Source organism: Ornithorhynchus anatinus, chromosome 13, assembly GCF_004115215.2.
Source record: "Ornithorhynchus anatinus isolate Pmale09 chromosome 13, mOrnAna1.pri.v4, whole genome shotgun sequence".
Taxonomy (NCBI): domain Eukaryota; kingdom Metazoa; phylum Chordata; class Mammalia; order Monotremata; family Ornithorhynchidae; genus Ornithorhynchus; species Ornithorhynchus anatinus.
In genome coordinates, this window is record NC_041740.1 from 14,435,390 (window position 1) to 14,458,686 (window position 23,297).

Here is a 23,297-nt window from a genome sequence, read left to right on the forward strand (position 1 = left end):
GCACATAATAAGCACTTAACAAGTACCATAATTATTATTATATTATAGTGGATAGAGCACAGGCCTGGGAGTCAGAAGGACCTCGTTTCTAATTCCAGTTCTGCCACTTACCTGCTGTGTGACCTTGGGCAAATCATTTCTATGTGCCTCAGTTACCTCATCTGCAAAAAAAAAAAAATGGTGATCAGGGACTGTTTCCAATCTGATTAGCTTGGATGTACCACAGCACATAGTATAGTGCAAGGTACATAGTAAGTGCTTAACAAATGCCATTAAAAATACATTTAGGAAGAAAATTCAGAATAACTAAGTAGTTTGACACAAATTATTTATGAAAACAATTAAAAGGGTTTTGATGCTAGCAGCTTCCCAGGTCATGATGTTATCAAGGTGGAATTAAACTCAAGTGAAAGGTGGAATTAAACTCAAGTGAACGTTGACATATCCCTAAAGTTCTCAAAGGTTGGCTCTCTACCAGGAAGGGCTGCAGACGAGAAACTCAGTGCAACTCTGCCTCTTGGGAGAGGCAGCCTGTCTCAAAGTGTGAAAATCCCCCATGTCAACAATCAACCCTATAAATAATAATAATAACAATAATAATTGTGGTATTAAGTGCTTACTATGTGCCAAGCACTGTACTAAGCACTGGGGAGATAGTTTAATTGGGTCAGGCACAGACCCTGTCCCACACAGGGCTCACATTTTTTATAGGAGGAAGAACAGGTATTGATTCCCCGTTTTGCAGATTAGGAAACTGAGGCACTGAGAAGTTAAGTGATTTACCCAAAGTTATGCAGCTGGCAGAGCCAGGATTAGAACCCAGGTCCTCTGGTTCCCAGGCCTGTCCTCTTACCACTAGATCATGCCAGGGTGCTGTGCCGAAGTATCCTTTCAAAGAAATGTAGATCAGGCATTTGCCTTCTCGGGAGAAATAGTAATAATAGCATTTGTTAAGCACTTACAATGTGCCAGGCACTATACTAAACACTGGGGTAAATTCAGCATAATTAGATTGGACTGGGCTCACAGGGAGAGCAGGTATTTAATCCCCATTTTGCGGATGAGGAAACTGAGGCACAGGGAAATTAAGTGACTTATCCAGGTCACATGGCAGACAAGTGACCAAGCTGGGATTAGAACCTTGGTCTTGTGACACCCAGGCCTGTGCTCTTTCCACTAGGCCATGCTGCTTTACATGACCTTAAATGCTGTCATAGAACAGCTATATAAATGAAAGGAGAAATATGATCAAGATTGAACAGGAGAAACTTCCTGTAGTAAACGTTCATAACATTCTGGAAAATGCTCACTCTAACAGATGTTCTCCTAGCCAAGGAAAAATCACACAACCATGCACTTCAATGCAGTCTTTTTCCTATCGCTGTAATAAGGATCCCGCTACAGGTTATTTGTGTTACATCGAGGTTCCACTGTGTTCATTTTGATGTCAAATAGTTCTTTGTATCTAAGGGTTTTTTTCCTGGAAATATATTCCGGAAATGTCTCCTCTCAAGCTTGAACTGGCTTTTAGCCGACAGGTAGAGGATGATACATTTCCTTAATAATATTGGTCCCAAAGCATGGAGATGGGGAACTCTGAAGAACTATTCAATGGTGGCAGGCAAAGAGTTTTCTTGAAGTATTTCCCTCCTCCACTTACCTCTCGATAGCCATTTAATGGGTATCATTAAGCAGGCCCATTCTTGGAATTACAGAGCAGCATCAGAGCACAACACATCACAGCAGACAGGATCTTTCTGGCACATCAGATACTGGAAATGGGAAAGGAACAAAATCAAGACCTCTCTACTGAATTCATGTATCTTACAAAACACTTTATTACCATCAGGTCATCTAGGCTCCAACAGTTACTGAGGCAGGGTGGATGCCCTAAGAAGTTCAATTCCTTCAATTGAAGGAATAAAAATATAGAGTGTGATGGGTCCAGTCTTATTTAACCCATTCTGTACAGCTTGACTTGGTGTGAGAATAGCCTTCTGATCGTCTAAAAGCATTTGAATCCTGTTTGCATCAGTGTAAGCTCCTGGTAGGCAGGGGACATGTCTACCAACTCTATACTTTCCCAAGTGCTTAGTACAGTGCTCAGCACAGAGTAAATGCTCAGTAAATCCCACTCATTGAAAGTCTTTGAATCAGTCACGCAGGAGTTGGTAGACAGGCAGAGCTCCCTCTACAACTGGAGCTATGTTCCTCGAAAATGTGGCTAAATCGCGAATGGCTGTATCTGGGGTGGGGTTTCCTATAGCTGTGTGAGTTACAAATTAGGATCCATTCCAGAACTTTTGGAAGAGCGGTATGAAATTCCTTTAGGTACTATATACTAAGCTATTGTTTAATCTTTGTTAAAGCCGTTCAGAGAATTACATGACACCATGAATCAAACGAAGAGTTGTAATGTGATGATGAATCACTCACAGCAGGAGGCTGCAGAAATGGAAGCTTGTTCTGTTGACTGTGGTACTAGTTTTTCAATGTTGGTAAAGAATTATCCAACTTAAGTTGAACAGCAGCTTTCCTTTTTCTTAAAGCACTGTGTAGCGAGGTAATTCCTTCGGAACACCTCTGAACTCCCTTTTCCATTAGGGTCATCATCAGATATATTTAAACATTCATCCGTTTCTTGAAAATTGATGGCAGACATTCAAATCCCAAAATTTGAACTGGTTGGTGGGGAAATCACCGTCTCATCTCTTTTTGCATCTTGCTCTGTTGCTCTGCCACTTTTGTGCTGTGTGACCTTGGGTGAGTCATTTAACTTCTCTGTGCCTCGGTTCCCTCATCAGCAAAACGGGGATTCAATACCTGTGCTCCCTCTTACTTAGAATCTGTGCCCCAGGTGGGGTCTGATTACCTTGTATCTAGCCCAACGTTTAGCACATAGTAACCATTTACTACCATTATTATTATTAATATTCCCTGGACTATTAATGTTCAAAGAAGTTCTTTTTTGATGATCATTCTGAATGAGTTCCAGTTAACTCATTGATTTGCAAAATCTGAATCTTCCTCAGGCATAGAGTGTAGAATATATGCAGGGACATTCCCTGGGTTTACATGTATTTCTCAGAACTTTTAACAACTTGCAAGTAGGATGTCCTCCCCAATGGCTCCTTTTCATTTAGCACTACATTGAGCTCCCTGAAAGCACAAGCAAACTTGGCTTTTCAGTTTTCTTTATGCCTGCATATGTGAATCACCTTTTATTCATCTAGTTCTTGATAAAGAATTTAATATACCCTGTTTTCACCAATTCCTTCACAGATCATTTTTTGGCAGTAAAATGGTATGGATTTTATATTTGGAATGGGTGTGCATTAAGTACTTTTTTGAGCTTCTAAGAAAAATGTCATGTGTCTCTAAATAGTCATTGCTAATGATGTGATGTGTTCAGTTCAGAGGTGCATGTTTTCATTCACACATAGCCAAATTATAATTTGGGAACATCAGATTTGGGACATAAGCCACAATGTGTCCATTTTGCCCTAATATCTCACAAACTATACCTAAGGCTATCTAATAAAATGGGTTGAATTGTAATTTAATTTTTTGCACAATGTGCGCATTCAAACCCATGCATTTCTTCCCATTTGGCTACTTATTATTACAGCTAGTTCCATGACTGCTAAGAAAACTAGAGGGTGGGGGGAGACTTCATATAATGATAGAGTTCATAAGAGATTGGGGAGAAGACTACAAGGGATTTTTCATTAAGTGGGAGTCAGCGTACTTAGACTCATGGAAACCCACAAGTGAAACCGTTCTTTCGAACGGTAACTGCAGTTCTTTATTTGCTAGTTAATGCTGTATTATGAGTCATGGCATCCTGCTTTTTTCTGGAAAAAAAAAGAAAAACTTGTCCCTGATTTTCATTTCCCTGTTCTCACTCCTACCCTGGGCCCTCCCCGCGACCAGCACCAGCTCTGGATAGTCGTCTGTGTTACTTTGCACAGAACTATAAGTCTGTATGGTTGGGTGACTGGGTGAGTGGGAAGAAGTGAGTGTAGAAGTCCATGCATGAATATGAGTAGCTTTGTGGTTATGCAGGTAAAATTCAGTGCATCAGTTTGCCCAAATGTATATTACATTAATGTTAAGAGTGCACAGAAATGTATGTGTGTATATTAGTATGGCTGTGAATGTGTGAAAAGCATTTGTGGGAGAGAGCATGAGTGGGGAATTTTTCTTTGTGCATGTATATGTACAGATGTGTAACTAGTACTACGTGTGTGAATATTCATGTGTAGGAATATATGATTGTGCCTTTGAACCTGCATGTGTGTGCATATGTAATCATTTGTGTGAACATACACGTGTATGAGGGGATGCAATCATTTCACTTGTGGATATCTGTGAACATGTGTTTGCACGTGGGCTTGCAAAAAAAAATCAAGGGTATTTATTGAGCACTTACTATGTGCAGAGCACACAGTAGTATTAGGTGTTTGAGAGAGTACAGTACAATAGAGTAGGTAGACAAGACCCTCCCTTCAAGGAGAAGAGAATTACTTCCAGATAGGTAGAGGGAAGTACACTAATAACTTGGGGGTAGAGTGAGTATTTCTGCTCATATTGTATGATAACCAAATGCGAGAGCAGGCTTCGTGGGTGATTTACGAAACAGTAAAAAAGCAACGTGGCCTAGTGGATACAGCAAATATTTGGGAGTCAGAGGACCTGGGTTCCAATTCCGGCTCTGTCGCTTGTCTGTTGTATGACCTTGGGTAAGTCACTGAACATCTCTGTGCCTCAGTTACCCCATCTGTAAAATGGGGATGAAAACTGTAAGCCCTATGTGGGACAGAGATCCCGTAATTACTCATGCAGTTATAAACAGGATTATTAAATGGAAAAATAGCTTCACTTGCATATGTTACATTCTCATTTTTGGGTGCTTGGTTTGTTGCAGGAAGTTGCGGCACGAATCAAAATCGGCACAATGCAGAATCCTTTATTAGTCTCTCCGAAAGATCAAGGTAAGAGAGACAATCTAGGGCATAATGGAATGGGATGGTGGATGGAGTTTATTAATAATAATAATAATAATAATAATAATGTTGGTATTTGTTAAGCGCTTACTATGTGCCGCGCACTGTTCTAAGCGCTGGGGTGGATACAGGGTAATCAGATTGTCCCACGTGAGGCTCATAGTTAATCCCCATTTTACAGATGAGGTAACTGAGGCACAGAGAAGTTAAGTGACTTGCCCACAGTCACACAGCTGACAAGTGGCCGAGCTGGGATTCGAACTCATGACCTCTGACTCCCAAGCCCGGGCTCTTTCCACTGAGCCACGCTGCTTCTGCCTCAGTCCTGGGACTTCAGGCCTGAGACCACTGGTCCAGAGGATTGATTTCAGTGCTGGAGGATTTGCACAGTGTTATTCGCACGCTCTCAGCCCTGCTAGCTACGTTGCTACTCATCGCTGGGGCATGCGACACAACAACAGAGTAGCTAGGCAGACAGCATGGGGAGTCTCCACCATCTTAGCCAGTTACTGGCAGAACGGGGATTTGAACCTAGCTCTCCCGATTCCTAGAGGAATGCTCCTTCTACCACATGAAGAGCAGGGCTCTGGCTGTGTGATTAAATGTCACTTTTTTCTTAGGGTATTTGTTAAGCGCTTACTATGCGCTAAGCTCTGTTCAAAGTTCTGCGGTAGAAACAAGGTCATCGGATTGGATGCGGTCCTTGTCCCATATGAGGCTCATGGTTGTAATCCCCATTTTGCAGATGAGGTAATTGAGGAGTTAAGTGACTTACCCAAGGTCACACAGCAATCAGGTGGTGGTGTTGGGATTAGAACTGGGTCCACAGAGTCCCAAGCCCGTAATCTTTCCACTAAGTCACGCTGCTTCTCTTATTTAAATGTATTCGTTTGATGTCCTGATCCACTTTCACTAAAATCTACCTATTTTCAATAAGCAAGGGGTATTTTTGAGCTTGATATTAAGTAGAAAGCTAGTAAGTGGAACTTAGTCAGTAACCTGTTTTGTGTCCTATCAGTCCAGAATGACCCATCGAGGCAAAGTTATAAACCCGACCTGGGGATGAGACTTTCCCTTAAGAATCTGACCACAGAATAATAATTCCTTGAATTATATACTGTTTTTATATTTCAAAAATACTTTCATAGTATCTCATTTTTTCCTCACAAATATCCCTGTGACTTTGGGAGATGCAGGTTTTTGCCCCAGTTTTAGAAATGAGGAAACAGAGGCCCAGAGAAGATAAGTGACTTGCCCAAGTTTATCCAGGAACAGACCTGAGATTAGAATCAAGGGCTGCTGACTCCAAGACTCTTACCATTAGACAACATTGCCGTTTAAAGGTTAAGATCTGACCAACCTTGGGTAGCATGGCTTAGTGGAAAGAGCCCAGGCCTGGTGGATCAAGGGACTTGGGCTTTAATCCTTCCCTGCCATGTGATCTTGGGCAAGACACTTAACTTCTCTATACCTCTGTTAACTCACCTGTAAAATGGGGACTAAATCCTCTTTCCTCCGACTTAGACTGAGTGCCTGATGGGGCTGTGTCCAACCTCATTCTGTTATCTACCCCAGATTTTAGTACAGTGCCTGGCACCTAGCACTTAACGAGTACATGAAAAACAAAAAAATCCAGTATCTGTAGTGCTTTGTACCTGTGATTTTAAGGCTTTTCCTTAAAATTATGTTACAGGAGATGGAACTTCTGTGACCTCTGTTTAATCTGCATTTATGTCATCGTATTTTGAGTATTAGGAGTAAGTTATCTAGTCATTATTATTATTACTGTGGTATTTAATGTGTTGAGCTCTTTTTATATGTCGAGCACTTTTCTAGGCACTGGGGGAGATACAAGTTTATTAGGTCAGACACAGTCCCTGTCCCACATGAGGCTCACAGTCTGAGTATATGCAGTATTAGATTTCCCAAGAGATCCCATGTGCCCTAACCTAGGGGAGCAAATTTGAAGGGGATTAAGGGGCACCTGTAGGTATTTTGTTTATTCATTTCATTCAACTGTAGAAGTGTCTAATTATTTTGTGAATGGGGGTATGTACTTTCACATCAGTGAAAAATAACAATCAGGTAATTATTGTCTTAAAGAGGATAAAAATTAAAGCTTACCTTTCTCTCAGAGACACTTGTCACGGCCTTCTCGCATGTTTGTTCAGAAAGGCCTTCACTGTCAGAGTCACCTTTGAAAAGGAAGGAGAGCTATCTTGTATGTAAATGTATATATATATAGATTCAGTCCCTGTGGCAATTTGATAGTATTCTAAACCCACCCTTGAACTTGATCCCACTCTACCGATAATCAGTTGTATTTATTGAGTGCTTACTATGTGCAGAGCACTGTACTAAGCGGTTGGGAGAGTAAAATCCAATAGAATTTGCAGTCACATTCCCTACCCATTTGGAGCTTACAGTCTAGAGGGAGAGACAGATATTAATATGAATAAGTAATTTATAATCTATCACTTAAAGATATGTACATAAGTGCTGAGGGCCTGGGGTAGGGCGAATATCAAATATCCAAAGGTCACAGAAGAAGTGCCCAGCTAACACAGAAGGGAGGGCGAGCCAGGGAGAAGAGGGCTTAACTGTGGAAGGCCTCATGGAGATGTGACCTTAATAATGCTTTGAAGATTCATTCATTTATCATTCAATTGTATTTATTGAGCACTTACTGTGTGCAGAGCACTGTACTAAGCTCTTGGAATGTACAATTCGGCAACGGATAGAGACAATCCCTGCCCAACAATGGGCTCAATACAGTAATGCTGCGCTGATTTTGGTGGGACTGTTCATTGACTGTGTTCTGGTAGATAAACAGAATATAACATCATTAGTAGGATGGAGTAAAAATTTGAATCATATTTTGGGAGGTGAAAAAAAGTTGATTGGATTCAGCGCCCCTTCTCTGGGTTGAGGGTCCAGGGGGCACAGCAACCCACAAAGCTTCCACTGGGAAAACAGTTTCCCTTCCCACCCTCCAGGACCTCCAGGATACCAAGATCTCTCAGAAGTCAGTTTGCCAAACATTTGTGTCATTGTGTTAAAACAATTTAGTTAAGGCCACCTTTTTATTACACAGTGATTACAGAAATGTGAAAACAGTAGTCTAAGGAATGTATTGCATTTTGCTCATGTAATCACTTAAAATAGTTTCTGAGAAGGTCCCTGAGATCATGGAGTCCTCCTTTCTGCATTCATGTCTCTCTTCTTTTTAGGGAAACCTTTCTTTAGAGAGTTCTGCCCCACTGAGAAGCATTTTCTAAAAATGAATTGGATTAGTGTGGCTGTCTTTCATAGGTTGGGGTGAATTGCAAACCTTTATTTTGGTTGACTCTCCACATAGAGACAGAGAATCCAGATGGCTATGCAGAGGTCCCTCACTCAGTGACCAATCAGTCTGTCGTGAAAATAGCCTGTTGAGGGACTCCCTAGTTTCCGGGTAGAAAGAATGGCATTTGCTTCTCTGGCTACAGCAGAACCAAACTCTTGCAGCATGCTCTCACACTGCCAACACAGAAGACTTTGGGGGTCTTGATTAAAATGTGTCCCTTCGTTTTCTTCAGTAATGATCTGGAGTATTTTCTGTCAGCCTAAGCTTTCTATTTGTGGATTGCTGGTAACAATGGGATTTATTTGCAAATGCTGAGAGAGGCTCTTGCTAGTGCTTTCCATCCCATCTTCAGTAAATCAATTCTTCGTATTGTACGTGGAAGCCTCAGAATGGCAGGAAAGATAAATAGAGGTAAACTAACTTTTGAGACCCCATGCATATTGCTGATAATGAAGTAGCAGATGAGAATCATGCAGTTTTATAAACCTTGCCCTCTGCCCATTTTAAGCAAAAGGGATAACAGTGTACAATCATCCGGTGAAATTTAATTTGCCCTGAATTTTTATGAAGTTTAAGGTTATAAAAACATTCACAATTGGGAAATCAGGGTTTTTCTGGATTGCAAACACCCTTTTTCTGCCATTTCAGACATTGGAATGTGTATCAGTGTGGGTCAGTGCAGCCATTTGCTAGCAGAAGCTCTCAGAAACTTCAATTAGCCATGCAACCGGACTTCCTAGAATTAGATCTCTCTCAGAACTCCTGCCGCCTTTGTGTTATTAACATAAATGCAGGTGCAAATAGCATTTATGTACTCTGATAGAAAGCAGTTGGAGAGGTTTCACTGTGGGACTCAACACTTTCATATTGTGTACATCTGTTCAAATAATGCATCCAAACCAGCGACATGCATACAAGGATAAAAACATCTGCCCCTGAGACCATTTGCCATACAGCAGATGCTTACATCTTTATTTACCCAGATGGCTCCTGTGATGAGTTGAGCAATGATTAAAGCAGAAAAGTTTGACAGAGCTTTTGGTTATTGTTCAGACCAAGAAACTAAGCTAAATATGTATTTTTGGCTTATTTACGCAAGTCTAGGAATAACCTTAAAACCACTAATGTTTTAATTAAAAGACATATCCTCCTTGACTTTAAATGGATTTGCATCAGTCTTAAATGTTTAAAAATGGCCATGTTCTAGCTCTATATAATCTCTCATAGGTAGATCATTTTTAAAGCTTGCAGTTTTCAGTATGTTTAAATTTAACCCAGGTAATAGCCAAGAGTATAAAATCATTTGGATTAACTTGAGTCTGTGGTTATGTGCTCTATGATGATGTTTTGAAAAAAGTATAATAGCATTAGTTTGAAAGCAGTGAGGATAAGATATGTAATGAAAATGAATTCAGGATAAGGGGTTAAAATGAATGGATTTCTTCTTAAAACCTGTAATGCACTTCACATTTATGCCATTTCCAGGATTTTTGTTAAATCAATCTGTTGCCTAGTATTGCCTCTTTGTAAATGCTATAGTTAGATGATGTGGCATTTCTTTTGCATTTTGATTAACACTTTATATTTACAAAACCTTCTGCCACCAACAACTATACTCATAGTACATCTCACTGAGAAAGGCTCTTACTTTTTTTTACTTTACAAACATGACAACTGAAAAACTTCAGGAGATTAAGGGACTTTTTCAACCACATAGAGCACCTCATTTATAAAGATAAGACTAGAGCTCAGAATTCCTCACTTCCAGTCTCATATTTAAGCCACTGGGCCTCGCTGTCTATCCACATTTACCCCCTAAAGCCCATTCCAAGCGGTGTTTCTATAGTGAGAACATTTTTTTTTTATATCCCAAACTTAGATGTCTTCATCCTCTGCCTCGCTACTGATTCTTTCCATTGAATTGCAAGAAATATTGGAGTGCACTGTCTGACGGGCTTAAGAAGTACTTTATAGGATTTTCAGACTCTTGCATCTGACTAGTTTTGCTCACAAACATTGATTGTTTTTCAAGCAGTGATATAAAAAATGGAATGATAATCTGATCCATTTAAAATTCTGATGGTAGTGGCTTTCCTACGCTGGGTGCAACTGGAAAAAAAAGGATTTTATTGGATAAATTGCAATGCTAAATTCAATGGATTGTGATGGTTGAACATCTGTTTACACCACCCATCTCTTCCCTGCATGGTTGTCTGAATTATTGGATTGTAATAGTTGTATTCAAAGCAGAAATCCCTCAATTAATTTAAAGCAAGGTAACTGTCAGAGGAGGCCACAATATAGGCCTTATTCTGAACTCCACTCTCACCACCAACAGGTGTTTGTCTACCTCAAATGAAGAATAACTGCCAAAATGGGGAGGGGTGGAGGGAGGACTGCCAATAGCTCCTGCCCCTGGCATCCCCTCCTTCCCCCGTAATGATGCTCTTCACCTTTGGGAAGTACCCACTTTCAGGACGAGATGTACCATCCTGGGTCAGACCTGAGAAGGGATGAGGCCTCACATCCAGGTAGCACAGCCCATCCTCCCCTCTAGACATTGTAGAGAGCTGATCTCGTTCTACAGAACATGTAGGTTAGCAAACGGGTTTTCAGTGCCCCTCAATTCCTTTATTTGCATTGAGCTGATTCTCTCCCTATCCTCAAGGGTATTTAATTTCTGGAACATCAGGCTGCTTGTGGCAAAAAGTTAGAAGCTCTCAGAAGTAATCTGTGCCTGTTTTCAATATGCCTGCAGCACACAGGCCCACAGAGATGAGTATCTACCTCCTTCAAAATAAGGGTCATGGTTTGGGCCATTTCTATTCCTGGAGGCCAAGCTTTAGAGAAGAGTCAAAATCAAGATAGACTCATCACAGAAATTCATTCCTCTTCTAGAAAACAGGAGGGGTCCCACCTCAACATGCATGTATGCCACTCCCTCACCACCTTCTCCCTTCTAAGTATCAGAGTAGCTGCTGTTTCCTGAGTATCTTGGTTTACGCACTTCAAAAGTAAGGTCATAACGATGTTGGATCTTAAACTTTCCTTTTTAACCACTGTTAGCTGATTTATTGGCTAAAAACTTTCTAATCTATCCAAGCATTAACCATACTGCTTATCTTACCTCCAAACCCTCTTTCCCCACACACCTTTCCCATCACTGTTGACAAAACTACCATCCTCCCGGTCTCTCAAGCCCACATCCTTAGCACTATCCATGACTCATCCCTCTTCTTCAACCCACGCATTCAGTCTGTCACCAAATCCTATCAGTTCTATCTTCACAGCAACTCCAGAATCTGCCCCTTCCTCTCCATCCGAACTGCTACCACGTTGGTCCAAGGACTACACAAAACCCCTCTTGATTACTGCATTGGCATCCTACCTGACCTCCCTCCCTCCAGTCTCTCTCCTGTCCAGTCCATTTTCCAATGTGGAGCCTGTGTCATGCCCTGCCTGTAGCTTACTTTAATGTCTGTGTCCTCCTATTAGATTTCTAAGTTCCTTGAGGGCAGGGATAGGATTTACTTACTCTTCCAAGCAGTTGGTACAGTGCTCTGTATTGGACAGTAAGCACTCAGAAAATAGCATTGATTAAGCCCTTAATCCAAGAGCCAAAAAACTGGATTTTTCTGTGTGGATTTTGTGTTGTTGTTTCAGCTGACCGTTTGCCATTACATTGAAATATAATCATCCTGGCTGTTTGTACCATTAACCGGCTTTTCTCATTATAAGCCAGCACCCAGTCTTTGTCATTTGATTCACAGTTACTATAAGGGCCATTTCATGAGCATAAGAAGCTGTAACTTACTTGGGCATGTGAAATGGAAGCTGATGTTTGACTGTCTTCTCACATTTCTTGCCTTGGGACCTTTGTGCCACTGACTGAAGCACTTTTGCAGGTGGTGTTTTTGTGGAGTCTAATCCTACTGAGAAACAGCGTGGCCAACACCCTCTGCTAGCTCAGCCGACACAAGAGACTTGTATTGGGAAGACAGTATCCACAGGTATTCAGCTTGTGTGAAGATTTGGTAGTAATAATAATAAGAGTAATGACGGTATTTGTTAAACGCTTACTATGTGCCAAGCACCGTTCTAAGTGCTGGGATAGATACGAGGATATCGGGTTGTCCCACTTGGGGCTCACAGTTTCAATCTCCATTTTACAGATGAGGTAACTGAGGCACAGAGAAGTTAAATGTCCTGCCCAAAGTCACACAGCTGTCAAGTGGTGGAGGAGGGATTAGAACACACAATCTCTGACTCCCAAGTCTGTGCTCTTTCCACTAAGCCATGCTGCTAATAGTTGGCTTGTGTTGACACAATTGACTTTCACTAATCAAATTATCATTCTGAATGTCAATCTTTGAATTGAGTTTGAAAATGGCTATCAGGAAAGAGAACAATAGATTTAATAAAATACTTTTGATTCTCTTTGGCTTAGTGTCTAGCTCCCCTAAAATGAGTTGGTGTAATGAACTTAATCCAGAGCTAATAGCCACCTGATGACAAAAGCAAAACCCATGAGCTCTCGACATGGCTGTCATAATTGAAGGCATAAAATTCTGCAAATTGCCTTTGTCAGTGAGGCCAGTAAGGGCTCTTTTTCTTGAGCTTTGTACTGAAATGGAAAACACTGTCTCTACTTTTCAATGTTTTTTATTGAACTTCTTGAAATCAGAAAGTGTTGTAAGCTTGTCCTCTAGACTGTAAGGTCATTGTGGGCAGGAAATGTATCTGTTACATTGTACTCTCCCAAGCGCTTAGTACAGTGCTCTGCACACAAGTAAGCACTCAATAAATACAAGTGTCTGGCTGACCTGGATGTTATTAGTCATTAATAGTAGGGCCAAATAAGACCAAGGCAGCCATATTTTGCTAAATTAGATATTTCCTTCTTACTCTTTCTATTTTGTATAATTTGCTCTTAAATACTTCTGTAAAGAGTGAAAGATTCTTCTTCTTTGCTAATGTTTGAAATCACAGCACACAGTTTGCTGTCTTCCTGAATGAGGTTTGACAAAACTTGGCCTGTGCTGCTCCCCTCCTTCCAATGCTGAACTGTATAGGGAAAAATACATAGTATGGTAGTATTGGATTAATTAAAATTCTTCTATTCAAAGAGCAAATTTCTAGTAGATTCTGCCCTGGTGTTTTAATCATTACTTTTACTCTTTCCTCACTGCCTTTTCCATTGCTAATATTTAGTCTCCTTACTACCCTTGAAAATTTTCATTTTCTTTCTCACTATTTTTGGAGTTTTTCATTGTCTCTATCTGTTGCCGAATTGCCCATTCCAAGTACTTAGTACAGTGCTCTACACATAGTAAGCGCTCAATTCGATTAGACTGTAAGCCCATCAAACGGCAGGGACTGTCTCTATCTGTTGCTGACTTGTTCATTCCAAGTGCTTAGTACAGTGCTCTGCACATAGTAAGCGTTCAATAAATACTGTTGAATGAATGAATGAATAAATACTATTGAATAAGGCCTTACACACCTATCTTGGAGCCCAACCCTAGCGTAGGGCATTTTCATCATTATCATTGGCATTTCTTGAGCACCTACTGAATAATACTATGTACACTGGAGAGGACACCAGGTAACTGTCATCTAGGAGCTTTCAATGAGTCAAACTATATGGCATTTTTCCCCCTTCACGCCCAGGCCTTGACATCACCGTATCCTGTTTTGACGGCTAAAGTTCCAGCCCATACCATCAGGAAGCCTTTAAGCCGGCCCCATGTTACTGAGATGGGGAAGAGGTGTTGATTTCCAGTCCTTGGTCCCTGCCTCTGCCCTGGTAGGGTGTCATGGGGGATTTCACCCACCTTCTAAAGTCTGCTCCCTGGTGGCTACATTCTCTGGCCTTAGCATTGAAATACTTTGCGCCCAGCTTTCTGAATGACCACTTGGGTCCTGATCTAAAAGACTAAAAGATCTTATTTGTTTGCCTTTGCAGTGCTAGAAGCTACTCCCAGGGGCATTCCTGGGTTACACAGATCGTGGGCTTCCTCCAGTTTGACCTGAAACCATTTTGGAAATCACTGTTAACCCAGATTAGAGTTCAGTGTAAGGCAGCCAATAAAATAAAAATAGGGTGGCACAGAACTAAAGGGAAAAAGGAAAAAAATTTAAAATTAGATCTTTCAGGGCAGAAATTTCACTAATAACTGGGGTGTGGTGAAGTTAAGACTTCATCATTATTATCAAAGATATTTATTGAGCATTTACTAAGTGCAGAGTTAGTACTGTACTAAGCGCTTGGGAGAGTACAATACAACAAAGTTGAGATGTGTTCCCGGCCCACAGCAAGCCTTTGGGGAAGAATGCCAGGGACTGCAAGAGGCACCTTTTGTGTTCCACGTCCTCAATGGGACCACAGTCCCAGCCCCAGGTGGCCAGCAACCCAAAAATAAAATGTCTGTTCTGGGTGTCACCCCACGTTACACAGTGCTGGCTTATAGGCCTTTTTACAGAGAACCTAGAACAGTCTCTCTAGCTCTCCACCACTTCATTCCAAGGTAGTTGGGTGCCTCTCTGCTTCCCTGCAAAAATGGGAGTGGTGGCATTTTTTTTTTAAGCAGGTAAGTAAAATGAGCTGTAATTTTTTTTTAACCACTAAGAATGGTAAAAATCAATAATGAATGAATGCAAATACATGTCTGACATTGTCTTCACCTTGCATAGTTGACATAAATAGCTATAATGTTCTTGAGCTCAGTTCCTCAGTGCCTGGTTTCTCCATGGGAGAGACTGGAGACGACAGGAACATTTTCCAGGCATTAGAAAACCATTCTGTGTATTTCTGTTTTAACACATTGACTAATACACGCAGGACCTAAAAGTGTACATGTGTCTCCCAGTGGGCTCAATTTTACCACATTGAGTAATTTAAGAGCTGAGAAGCCTGGCTCAACATGACAAGTTAGACCACAGATACCTCCTCAGAATAATGTCTTTTTAAACAAGACAGAGTTATTACCTCTCAATGAAGGTAAATTAAGATGCTCCAGGTTCCAGTGTTTAAAGTAGGACCATATGTGGGAAGGAGGAGGTTGAAACTCTTGGCTATGATATTTTGGCCATTATCTGTCTATTTCACTTACCCAACATGCTCCATTCTCCCTTTCAACCCAGAGAGTTCCAAATTAACTGTGGGGAAAAGTGCTCCTGACCAACATACTAGAAAGTAAGCCAATTGCATTTTGCTAATGAGACGACCTCTCAAAACAAAACTATCCCAAATAGCATCTCTACACTTCTTGTTAAAATGGTATTTAAGTGCTTACTAAGTGCCAGACACCATACTAAGAGCTCAGCTAGAACAAGCTAGTCAGGTTGGACACAGTCCATGTCCTGCATGGAGCTCAGTCTTAATCTCCATTTTACAGATGAGGTAACTGAGGCACAAAGAAGTTAAGTGACTTACCCAAAGTCACACAGCAGACAAGTTGGAAGAGCAAGGGTTAGAATCCAGGTGCTTCCGACTCCCAGGCCTGTAGTCTGGTCGCTCGGCCAAGCTGCCTCTACTCTTGCACTGCAAATATGACAGTCTGGATTTATGGGGATTCTGTTATGGGATCACCCAGACTTGACTACTGCATCAGCCTCCAGTCTCTTCCCTCTCTTGTCTGCTGTCTGGATCATTTAAAAAACAAAACGGCCTACATCCATATCCTAACTCTTCAAAACCTAGCCATTCTTCACATCAATTGGAAACTTACCACCATTGGCTTTAAAGGACTCTCTCTTCCTCCTACTTAACCATACTCTTCTCCCACTGCCTCCCAGCTCATAACCTTTATTCATCTAATGTTAACCTACTCACTTGGCTTGTTTTCTTCTTTAGAGCTCTGACCTTCCCCGTGCCTGGGACAACTTCCCACTCCAAATCTGACAAATCACAGCTCTCCCCATCTTCAAAGCCCTTCTGAAATCGCATATCTCTTCTCAGAGACTTTCCCTGATTAGTTCTAAATTCTCCAGTTTCTATCCCCCAATTTCCACTTCAGTGCCACCTTTGCAGTGGTGTATTCACAACCACCTGAAGCACATATGTGCATATCTCACATAGCCTGTTTCTTAAGCTAACTCATGTACACATTTCCTTTTCCCTCTTCCTCCTGTTAGTACATAATTTCAGTGTTGGTCTTGTGAGGGCAAGGGATCATGTCGACTAATTCTGTTGTACTTTCCCAAGTAGTATACAGTGCACTGTTCACAGTAACTGCTCAGTAACCATAGTTGATTGTTCAGGGATGATTTTTATCATGCCCTGTAGTCCATCCCATGGCAAATGTGTCAGATTCTCTATGTATCCGGCCAAAAAAAAAAAAATTACAGTCGTATCCCTACCTTCAGTGACGCCTCTTGGTCCTTTTGGAGATTTCCACAGTTTGAACTGTCCGGAGGGCATCAGGTGACTAGAATCTATCTATTGTTATATTGTACTCTCCCAAACACTTAAAATATTGCTCTTAATAAATACAATTGACTGACAACCTAGGATGTTTGCAGGTGTTAACTAGTTTGTTGTGTCCAAGAAACAAGCCTATTGTTTACTGGGAAACCCCTGATTCCACTGCCTAAATAGGAGCTATAAATCTATTCTTACTCTCATTTGTAGAGCAAATGATATTTTTCAGCTGATTTGGGTATAGCTCCCCAAATCCTTTTTACCCTAGCCATCAGATTTTACTTTAGAAATGAAAACTAATTGGCCACATTCCCCTCACATGTAACTATGGAAAATCACCCCACTGGAAGGGCAATCACCAATTTCACCCCCATGGTTTTGCTCCCAGCCAAGTGGGACTGGCAGCCAGACTTCTGGGGAAGCCCAGGGCCAACGGCCCTCGCCAGTTCCTCAGAGAGGGTCAGCCTCTGGCCTCTGTTTGTGGAGTCACTCACTTCTGATCATGGAGGGAGGGGGCATGGTGGAAGAGGACAGGAGAGAGAACAAACACTTCCCCAGCAGACTCCCTTTCTGGCCTACATTGAGCTTCAGAAAATATGACCACTCTAGGTTAAAGTAAATAATATTCATAAGGCGTTCAACACAATAAAAAGGTGATTTAAAGTGAAACCCAATTAGGATGATGATGCAAGAGAGGCAGTGGATATTAGATCCAGTTAACACTTCAGTTCATTTCACATTAGTTTCAGAAATCTTCCTGATTGACTGTAATCAGAGACATCTTTGGTTTACATCAAATTGAAGAACTCTGGGCTTTCCAGCTATTTTTCAAAGAGTGTCCGAGGATGTTCTCTCATCTAACCTAATGCTCTCCCAGCTTAGTTGAGTAGTGTGAAACTAAAACAAAAATCAGAAGGGTAACAAGATATTTCCAGCATTTTTTAGGTGGCCAAGAAACTGGTCACGGCAGCAGGAGCGTAAATCTTGAGAGTGGGACAGCACTATAGTCTATCAGATATATTTGCTCATGGCCCGGAGTCTAGTTTGGCCTTTTCATCATTTTTTATGTTGACCTTTTTATGTCATTTTGTGTCTCTTGTTTCTCTTCCACACTTGGGGAAAAAAAAGGTGTCATTCTACTTTTTTAAATGTTTGGGATTTAATTGCAAAAGCACACAAACAGCTTGAAAGGTGTGAGGAGAAATTCACAAGTCACCTGGGGGAAGGGCAGGGCTGCCTTTCAGTCCAGGATTATTTCGCTCTGCAGCTAAATGCATTGCTGCCACATAAACAAGACATTTATCGGCCGAAGCATTTGGAAATCTCTCTTTCCACTATTTATTAACAATAATAATAATAATAATTATGCTACTTGTTAGATGAGGTAACTGAGGCACAGAGAGTAGTGAAGTGACTTACCCAAGGTCACACAGCAGACATGTTAGCGGGATCAGGATTAGAATTCAGGACCTTCTGGCTCCCAGGCTTGGAATCTATAAAGGGGATAAAAAACATGTCTGAATTAATTAAATGTCTGAATTGTAGACTTTTTCCAAAAGGCAGGTTTAATACTTTAAAAAAGAAAGAAATGGATAATTAATTACGTGTTTTCTTGCTCAGACTACAGAACCCTATCCTAGAGCCTTAACTAGGTTTATGCAGCAATTGGACCTGGAAGCCCACAACATTTTCTTTTCCTTCTGTTTGGGCCAGATCTGGACAAAAGAAAAGAAGGAGCAAGGGATGAGCAACAGCAAAGCAGTCAAAGCTCTGGCCAGTGGCCAAGGAGAAATCCACCCACTTTCCCCTCTTTCACCCAACCCTGCCACTTCGAAGGCCTCCAATTCCCTCCTTCTTCACCCCAGCTCCAATTCACCAAACCTAAATGGACAGGTAGAAGCGATACAAAAACAGAAAAAAGAATTATTGAGCCAAGATGGTAAGGTCAGAGCAGACAGCATCATAGGTTCTGAAGCAATGAGAAGATCCTAGGAAGGGTGGGGAGAGGGAGGAATGCATTCATTTTACCAGCTAAAGTGTTGTCTCCTTAACTGGAAATTAAGAAGAGGATAATTGGAAACTTGAAGACCACGGCAAAGCAGAAGTGAAATTGGTGAAGCTGGGGGGGCAGGAGATTGAAAGGGGAAATTAGACTTCAACTCTGTGCCTAAGTGAAGGAAGAAAAGCAGGTTTTCACTCATTAAAATCAAATGGTGTATTGTTCCAAATTATAAAAATTGAGTCGAGGTCTGAATAAACGTGTACACGCATTTCTTCCCTAAAAGCTTTTCATTATGAATTCGGGGAATTGGGGGACGGTCTACAGACAGTGTTGCGTCTATCTGGGTAGACTGCGAGGCGATGTTGGAAAAACCAGTTACGTGCTTGCCAACAGGCATGCATACCGAACATAAATATTCCTCAACTTGGAGTTCGTCAAGACTAAAAGCCCACTGCGCTAGAGGACAATGGAATGTATGGGCTATCTACTTGCATCTTGTCTTGAAACAGGGTAGAACTTGACAGAGAAATGACTGGGTGTGAAAGTGGAATCTATGGGAAAGACACAGTGGGGGTTTAGCTGTACGAGAGCTATTTTAGAAATAATGACTAGCCCTACCCTGTAAATGTTTGAATATTGAGATCGCTTCCAGGAAAACACACTTGATAAAGAAACCTGACAGCAGAGGTCTAATATATGTTCATTCCTTTCTCTTGTATTTGTTTCTTATGTGCTGACATAAACATTGGGCATTCAGTTATAAAGCCTTTTTGGTTTTATGCTTTGTGTTCTTGCAGATGACCTGAAGTTTTCCCCTGGGACAATCAAGAGTGGAAAAAGCTGGCAGAGTAAAAGTCAATTTCGGACTATTGCCCCCAAAATTGCCCCGAAGGTCATCACCTCCCGAGTGCTGTCTTGTCATCCCACCTCAGTCCCTGAGAAAGCAAACCCGGTTCCCACGGCGCACCCTAAACCGCTCGTCATGCCCCCACAAAACTATGCTCTGATGCAAGTGGCTGGCCAAGAGGGAACCTTTTCCTTGGTTGCCCTGCCCCAGGTCACCCCCGCCCTGACCACTCAACCCATCCAGAAGCCAAATATGCTGCCAGAAAATCCGAAGCTGCCCATCCCCAGGTACCAGCCGACGAGAAATAAGAAACCGGCTGAGAGGAAAGCAGTCCAGAACTCTTCCCCCAGCCCCTGCTGCAAGACTCCTACCAAAGTGCAAGCGGCCCCTGCCACTACCAGCCTTCCCAACCCTGGTTCTAGCATTGAGTCATCTGAGCAAGTGGTAGTAATAGACCAGGGCCCAACCGAAATCCCAGTTGCCCCCCTGCTTGGGGCTAGTAGGCAGGCGGTAGCTGGCCCCCCACTGAAAAATCGGCCTGAAACCGCTAACGCTGCTCCTCTCGTGACCTCTTCTGGGCCCAAGGAGGACTCGGCAAAGCCAGACCAGGAAAATGACTTGGTGAAAGGAAACACAGATGCTGGGAAACCAGCGATTAAACCCCCTGCTGGAAAGGGCGAAGCTCTAAGAGAAAAGGCCATTGAATCTACAAAGGCAGTGACCGTTCTGTCCCCGGCCATTTTTGGCAATGCAGTCCAACTGATCCCACCAGCCCCCAAGGGGAAACTCCCCATCTTACCCTACGCCAGGATGAAAACTTCCCTCTTTTGTAAACCGAAACAGAGCCCTATCCTCGAAGGGACGGCCCCTTCCCCTTGGCGTGGGTCTGACCGTGACCCGGCCCCACCCTTGCTGAAAGGTTTGAACGTCTCCGAAAAACTCCTGGCTTCGTCTGTTGCCCAAGCGTCCAGCCAGATGGGCCATGAAAGTGCCTTGGGCCTGGCCGTCAAGGAAGAAGCCAACCTCAAAAAGAAATCAAGTGGTGGGACGGCGAACAGAATTGGGAAGAAACGAAAGGCCCCAGAGGAGATTTTGACTTTTCCGACCAAACGGAGGAAGTCCACCACTAATAAGTGTCGAGAGGGCAAAGAAAGAGTAAAATTGGAGGCTCAGGAGCCCAGGGACCGAAAACCAGGGACAGTGAAGAGGTACCGCAGCATCATGCCTAAACCCATCATCGTGGTGCCCTCTCTGGCCCCGCTCTCATCCCCGGCGGCCATCCTGCAGGCTCAGTCTCCGAAACGAGATGCCTTAGTAGATACCTTACTTTCAAACAAACATTTCGGCTCCAAGCCCAACGAGGGCCCCCCCGCTCGATCCGGCGCCGGCTACCGAAACCTCTCCTCCGCCCCCCAACGGCCCTGGCACAGATGCCATGTATGTAATCACAACTTTCAGTTTAAGCACCATCTCCAGGACCACATGAACACCCACACAAACAGGCGCCCCCACAGTTGTCGCATGTGCCGCAAAGCCTACGTGCATTCTGGGAGCCTGAGCACTCACATGAAACTTCATCACGGCGAGAGCCGCCTCAAAAGGCTGGTCTGCTGCGAATTTTGTGCCAAGGTGTTTGGCCACATCAAAGTGTATTTTGGCCACCTGAAGGAAGTCCACCGAGTTGTCATCAGCACGGAGGCATCCTTCAGCGAATCACAGCATGGCGATACTTCAAAGACCAGAGACATGGGCGTCAAAGGGACCCAAGACTCAACAGGAAGGTGAGTGCTGATGGGCGGAACACAAAAATGGAAAAGAATGTCTTTCCTAATATTTAGCATCAATCACACTCGACAGTTTGACTATAGATTCTTTAGGCCCTCTTCTTGCTTCACACTTCTTTCCTAATATTTAGCATCAATCACACTCCACAGTTTGACCCAATATTCAGAGGGCAATCCTATAGATTCTTTAGGCCCTTTCCCTGCTTCACACTTGGTTCTGTACAGGACCTACACCAAAGATCACTGTAAAAGTCCAGATGACAGATCCCCAAAATCAAAAGTAAAGGCACACTGTCAAATCAGAGAAATCCTCAAAATCGAAACCAAGCTTTCTGAACAACCACTCTTGATCCAAAAGTCCTGGAGAGTATGACTGAAACACTGAGTTTTTACTCTTGGTTTTTTCCAGAACTGTTATATCAGATTTGGGGGGGGGTTTTTGATGATTTGTCAAAGAGCATTCAATATGTACTGATGGTGATGATCCTTGATCAGTGACTTTCACAGCCCCACTAAATCGGGGGACAAATCTCAATCACCCTATCGTAATTATTGAGCGTCTACTGTGGGCAGAGCACTGTACTTAGCACTTGTGAGAGATCAATGGAATTAGTAGATACAATCCTTGCCTTCAAGGAATTTACAATCTAGTAGGGGAGACTGACATCAAAATAATGTACAAACAGGAGGAAGGTGGCAAGGAAGGATGTGACTACTGTTTTATCCTTAAATAGTAGGGTATGTGAGATACACACAAGTGATTCAGGAGATTCTGAGTACTTAAGTGTTCGGGTGGCCCAAGTGTAGCGGAGGTGTAATCTGGAGAGATGAAAAGTGTATTGGGGAAGGTCTCCTGGAAGAGATGGGATGATTTCAGAAGGACTTCAAATTTGACAGACCACAGCTCTCCTCATTTTAAAAAAGGAGAGAGTTCCATGCAGGAGGGGGAGGGCATGACCAAGAAGTAAAGGGGAATCTCCAGGGAAGGTCCAGTTTCAGTTTATTACTATTATTATTATTACTACTAATAACAATAACTGTGGTATTTAAGTGCTTGTTCTGCTCCCAAACATTGTATTAAGCACTGGGGAAGAGAATATGTGCAGATTAGACACATTCTCTGTCCCACATGGGGCTCACAGTCTAAGTAGGTATTTTATAGATGGGGAAACTGAAGCACAGAAAAGTTATATTAAGGTCACACAGCAGGCAGATGGCCAAGCTGGGGCTAGATCTTAGGCCCTCTGGTCCTAGTCCCATGCTCTGTCCACTAGGCCACACCGCTTCTCAGTTTAGGAACTGATCCATTTCTAATATGGCTCTAATAAAGTTAGTTGACTCTCTACAACTAGGTGTGTCATAAGTCTGAGGACAGCTTGGGTATAGCTCAGCCATTTCACAAGTATCTTTATCCAGCAGAAATTCTATTTGGCCAGCAAAATTTGCATTGACCACTCCTCTGGGATCAGACATTTCAGCAGCAAATACCTCTGCCCTGTGCCCATATCATTTTCGGCGCTCTCTAACTGCTCTCCATATCTCTAGTTTAAGAGTAGAGTCTGTCCACCATTGATACTTGGAATTCCTCTATGAGCCTAGATTACCCAAAAAAAGCAAGGAAAGCAGCTAAGCTGACTCAGCTGTCCTTGGCCCAATGTGGACTGGTCTCCCCTTCAGGAAACTTTTCCTGTTTGATTTCAGAACCAGGCCAAAGGAGCCCATATTTTCCATAATGACTGTTAGCAATAGCCAATGTGCTTTCTGCAATGGAGCAGTGACTGTTAGAGATTCTCAGAGTAGCAGGAAGTTAGTTTGGTTCAGTTTAACACTCGTGAATCAGAGCAAAACCCAACTTTTGGCAATTTTCCTATCTTCCGGGATACTACAGGG

At 42.4% G+C, this 23,297-nt stretch overlaps 1 protein-coding gene and 1 long non-coding RNA gene across 12 annotated transcripts in view; one reads left to right on the forward strand and one right to left on the reverse strand.

The window, feature by feature from the left end:
- The window catches only part of ZNF438 (zinc finger protein 438), a 214,633-nt gene that overhangs the window by 188,422 nt on the left and 2,914 nt on the right, over nt 1-23,297 (forward strand). For 10 of the 11 annotated variants that reach the window (XM_029077560.1, XM_029077559.1, XM_029077562.1 and 7 more), the window contains 3 exons: nt 4,928-4,994; nt 12,258-12,362; nt 19,574-21,404. In XM_029077560.1, coding sequence (XP_028933393.1) covers nt 4,958-4,994; nt 12,258-12,362; nt 19,574-21,404 — 1,973 coding nt within the window. In that variant the 5' untranslated portion in view covers nt 4,928-4,957. The remainder of the gene's footprint in view (nt 1-4,927; nt 4,995-12,257; nt 12,363-19,573; nt 21,405-23,297) is intronic. The other variant, XM_029077563.1, reaches the window with a different exon arrangement.
- On the reverse strand, nt 123-18,229 carry LOC114816026. Its single transcript, XR_003763803.2, has 4 exons — nt 18,194-18,229; nt 7,131-7,201; nt 1,661-1,772; nt 123-161 (listed from the first exon to the last, which is right to left on the reverse strand). It is a non-coding gene; the product is annotated as an uncharacterized LOC114816026 (long non-coding RNA).